The 4,905-nt window shown below is 46.6% G+C and overlaps 1 protein-coding gene across 4 annotated transcripts; it reads right to left on the bottom strand.

Annotated features, from left to right (window-relative positions):
* Positions 1 to 2,314: 2,314 nt before the first annotated feature.
* On the bottom strand, positions 2,315 to 4,360 carry LOC127348997 (protein IN2-1 homolog B). 4 transcript variants are annotated; one of them, XM_051374833.2, is made up of 10 exons: positions 4,261 to 4,360; positions 4,069 to 4,143; positions 3,902 to 3,962; positions 3,696 to 3,779; positions 3,482 to 3,580; positions 3,278 to 3,386; positions 3,103 to 3,179; positions 2,900 to 3,007; positions 2,735 to 2,815; positions 2,316 to 2,599 (listed from the first exon to the last, which is right to left on the bottom strand). In XM_051374833.2, exons 1-10 carry the CDS (start codon positions 4,281 to 4,283, stop codon positions 2,594 to 2,596), a joined length of 723 nt encoding a protein of 240 aa, XP_051230793.1. In that variant the 5' UTR covers positions 4,284 to 4,360; the 3' UTR covers positions 2,316 to 2,593. The 4 variants fall into 4 exon arrangements, 3 of the variants coding, with proteins under 3 accessions (XP_051230794.1, XP_051230793.1, XP_051230792.1); XM_051374834.2 differs by having other exon boundaries at positions 2,315 to 2,599; positions 3,278 to 3,326; positions 3,902 to 4,143; XM_051374832.2 differs by having other exon boundaries at positions 3,902 to 4,143.
* Positions 4,361 to 4,905: the final 545 nt, after the last annotated feature.

Below are 4,905 nucleotides of genomic sequence, written 5' to 3'. Positions count from 1 at the left end.
CGCCTAGCGGCCGCCCTCGTCTCCCCCACCGCCGTTGCCGCTGGCTGGGTCCACGGTGGCGGCGGACCTCGTTCCCAAAGGGGATGGGGGCCTCCGGCTGTCCCTCGCGGTGGCGGCGTACTGGATCCCAGGGCGGCGGCCTCGATCGGTGGTGGCGGGTGAGGCTCGGGACTCCCTCGGCTGCGCGGCGCAGAGAAGATCAAGCCAAGGCGGCGCTGCTCCGGTGGTCTGGTGGTTTCGGCCTGGACGTCTGCATGGTGTTGCTGCGGCTTGGTGGTGGCGCGCTTCGGCAATGGTCAGTGCGTCGGACTCCCGAGGTGCTGCGCAGCCGTGGGTGGTGGGCCCTCTCGGCAGCGGAGGGAGGGGCGGGGGCGGGCTGCAGGGGAAACCTAGGTCCTCTTCTCCTCGCATCTCGGCGGTCGGCGGTGGAGGTCTGGCTCTCGGCTACGGCGAGGCCCAGGCGTGTGCGGTGTCTCCGGACTACGCGATCCGTGCTTGGTGTCTCCGGCTACAACCTTGGCTAGCATGGGCTGGTCGCCGGCATGGGAGCGCGACCTGAATAAAGGCGGAGGTCCTAGGATTCCAATTTGTGTCAAGGTGATGATCTGCTAGAGTTGTGTCCCCCTTGATCTGGCTAGAGTGCCGGGTTCCGGGAGGCGCCGCCGGCGATCTTCCATGGGCGATTCACGCCTGGAGACTGCTGGATCGGGTGAGACTCGGTCGTGCGCACCCATGTTTTACTATGGCCGTTTGGTTTCAGATGGAGCGCTTCGAAGCTCTGCTGGCTGTTAATATCATGGGGCATGTTCTCGTTCCATGGTGCTGGCAGAGAATGTCATGAAGGCCGAGATCTGAGGACTAGCAATGGAGGATCCGATCTTTTGGGAGAGGAGGAGTTGGCTTGGTGTTTCATGACTTGGAGCAGCAGCATGCAAGTGGGGGCGACTGCACAGGAGAAGACCAAAATCTTATCTTTCAGGGTGAAAATCCAAGATCTAACCTTAATTGGTTGTGCCTGGCAATGGCCTTGTTGAAAGCATTGTTTTAAAAGTGAGGACCTTCTTCAGGGTGAAAACCCAGATCTTTGTTCGGGTGACGATAGCGCTTGTGCGCTGTTTCCTTCTTGAAGGCGCCGCTTTTGAAGAAGTTGGACTTATGGTGATGTCTTGGTGGTGTTAGTGTTGTTGTTTCAATGATTAAACTACCGTAGCGGGACTTTTTTCTGTAATTCTTTTTTTTTTGCTGTGTGATCCGTAAGACCGTTAGGGCAATGCGTTGTTGCAGAAGCTGGGTATAATTAGTATCTCCAATATTAATATATGCCCTTTGTCGAAAAAATGGTGATAAAAAATGAAGAGAGATGTGCGGAAATTCAATTTGGCTCCCGGGTGCGTATGATCCCTCTACCAAAAAAGCATATTTCAAAATGTCAAAAAATTTGGACAAAAAATTCTACATGTACATCTCCATGATGTTTGTGCATTCGTCATGTTTCACGGAAAACCAATATTTTTTGTGGTCTATGTAAAAAGGAGAAACTTTATCTCGTGAAAAGCATTATTTTTAGCGTTGAATTTTATCTTTTTTACACACATCACATGATAAGTCATTTTTTTATGAAACGACTTTGTGAGCGGGTAGCACATGAAGATGTACGCACGAATTTTTTGTTTCAATTTTTTTGAAATTTAAAATGTACGTAAGAACAACTTTAAAATATAGGAAGCATATGCACCCATGTTCCAAAACACCACACCCGAGAGATGTGTCATTTTTGAAGGAAATGAAACCGAGCTAAAGGAGGCGAGCACTCAAATGGGCATAAGCCCTGGAAGACTGCTTCAATCCATATAGGGGATGCTAGAGCTTACAGATGTGAGAAGGATTACACGGATGGTGCCGTGCAATACAGCCCGTACCGCCGGTAGCGTCCACTCCAAAACAAAGTGAGCTCATTTCCCAAGCACGCTTTGTTGTTTGTTTCGACAGCTTGGATCCAAGCAACTATTGGAAGTGGTGTTTTGGCACCCGGGAGCATATGCTCCCGGTTTTCAAATTTTATTTTAAGTACATTTTTTAAATATTGAAAAGTTCGGACATAAAATTTAATAGGTAGATCTCGAAGTTCTACAGAAAACTGATATTTTAACTGTCGCGTGTAAAGAAGACAAATTTTGGTGAAAAAATGGCAGTGTACGTGACGTTTTTTGTCCTTTTCACACAAGTCATAAAAAATGTTGGTTTTTTGCAAAGCTTGATGTACGTACGTAGAATATCGAAACGTAAGCGCAGAAATTTTTGTTTAATTTTTTTGACATTTTAAAATGTTTTTTCGGAGGCAAGAGCATATGCTCTCATGTGCCGAATTGAATTTCTGGTTTATGGGCACAAATACACTTACAAACTAGCCAGTGTACAAAACAGTAGTACTACTACTACTTTTTACATGGTGGCTTAAGAAACCTATTACTGTTTTTATTTTGTTGAGATCAAGAAACCTATTATTAATTATTGCGCTCGGAGCGGTGATGCTGGTTATAGTATTTTACATCCTCCATCAGCCATCAGTCTATCTATATCCAAGTGAAAATCCTTATATCTGCAGGTAAAAAAGCATGACAACTCCATCTCAGTGAGTACACAAGATGAGGTTACAAATTATAACTGCAAGTGCACGGTCGATGTCACTGCTGCTTGGTTATTAGTCCAGCGAATCATGGCTAGAACGCCTTACCCCGAGCTTGTTCCTTGTGAGAGCGAGCAGTTCTTGAGGGTCCTGCTTGGTCTTCGAATAGGCCGCAATGCTGTCCATTTCCTGTCACACGTTTTCCCCTGTGTCAGTAGTAAATCACTAGAAATATGCAACGGAAGGGAGGAAGATGTTCTGTTTATTTACTACCTCGACGAATCTCTGTATGTTAGGCCTTCCTGCGGTGGTATCATAGTTCTGTATGCCGGCGAAGAACACCTTGAATCCATCTACAAATGGTGCATATGCGATGTCCACCTAGTACAATTCCAATATCAAACGTCCAAAGCTAATTGAATGACTAGCTAACAAAAATACAAAAGGGACTTGAATGACCTCTGCAGGATTATTACCAGACTGAACTGGCCAAGGAAGAAGGGCCCATCATCAAATTTTGAAAGGGAGTCCTCTATCTTGTCCAGAGCAGCAACTGTTGACCAGGGAACAACAGATGCTTCACAAGTGAGTGGTCAGCATACACATACATTGAATTTACAACTGAATTTAGTGAATGCTGTTAGTTCTTGCCAGCTTCAGCCGTCACACCGCCTTTGGAGGTCAGCGAGGCAAGCACCACCTGATTGAAGGTGTCTGAATAAGTCAGCAGTTCTTCCCCAAGCCTTTGCTTCTCGAAATCCTAATTAAGGTCATCCATCTTTTTCATAAAAGAAAACAAGAGAAGGTGCATGCCAACTTCAGCCTGTGAGGACAAAATTGTTATAATGAACTCACATCAGGAAACAATTTGGGGCCTTCGAAGTTGCTGTCCATGTACTTGGTCAAATCCAAACTCTCTCCTATCACTTTGTTGTCGTGCTCTAGGCAGGGTACCTTGACAGAAAAAAAAAATCTTACTATCACTCAATAAGGATACAAATATTATGCATTTGCCCACATAGTTTAACAATTTAAATAGGGCACCATACGTATATTAGTGTGACCGCACCTGATTCTTTGGGTTAACAGTCTTGTACCACGCTGGCCTATCCGCCATATCAATCGGCACCAACACGATCTTCCCCTGTAAACCCTGATGCCACAAACAAATCGAGACAGAAACGCACAACATAAGCGAGCCTAACCAACGAAGAACAGCTCACCAAGTGTTGGTGAAAAGAGTATGATCAGAAGATCAGCTCCGTACGTAGGTACCTTGCAGTTCCTGGCGATCCACGCTCGTTGCGCATACGGGCAAGTATACGACATGTAGAGTCTGCAATCCCAGCCGCACGCATGTGAGCAAAGTAATATGCAGCAAAAGAAACAAACATGAAGATGAACATGTATCACAGAGAAAATCAAGTAGTAGTAAGTAACACCTGGTTGTGCCATCGTGGAGAGGTGGCTGCTCTGAGGCAGGTGTCAAGGTGGGCGGGAGAGCTTCCTCCGCGAAGCTACATTTAATTGTAGAGAGTAATTTCGTGAGCGAGCGATCACAGAGGAGAAAAGATCCAGTATCTCAGATTTACTACAGGCAGCCATATCATATGATCTGTGTTCACGGACAGTACCTGATTGGAAACGAGGCTGCCATTGCGATCGACCAGCAGTGATCGGGAGTTCAGAAGGTGCGAAATGTTCATTTTGTAAGCCTGAAGCACCTGGTAAACGGGAGGGCAGTAGTACGTGGGGCCTGACAGGGAAGACACAATGCACAGAAAACTTTAGCTCAAGCGCGTCAGCTCTGACGAGCACAACGAAGAAGAAGTGAGTGGTAATGGTTGAAGCCGCGTCACCATGTAGGTCGTGTCACAATATAAGCTGCACATATGAACAGACCAGTCACTCACTTAGACTGGTTGGTGCGAGAAGATTGACCACCGCTAGAACTTTCTATTGCATGTATATATAGACAAATATTACAATCCTAAGCATAAATGGGAGATCATACAATGATACAAATAAGGACTCTGTCATTTAGGGGATTAGGGGATATGTCGCGCTACGTGACATATTTGTCTAACACTCCCCCACGGTCACAACGGGAGGACGGACGGACGTTGAGACGGGACCGAAAATCCAGAAACAACGGTGATGGACGACCCTTCGTCAAGATCTCAGCGAACTGTTAAGACGAGGGAACATGTAGCACGCAGACCTGGCCCATGGCGACACGATTGCAAACGAAGTGAAGGTCGATCTCGATGTGTTTAGTG

Source organism: Lolium perenne, chromosome 4 (assembly GCF_019359855.2).
Source record: "Lolium perenne isolate Kyuss_39 chromosome 4, Kyuss_2.0, whole genome shotgun sequence".
Taxonomy (NCBI): Eukaryota; Viridiplantae; Streptophyta; class Magnoliopsida; order Poales; family Poaceae; genus Lolium; species Lolium perenne.
This window is presented reverse-complemented; position numbering and strand designations above follow the sequence as displayed.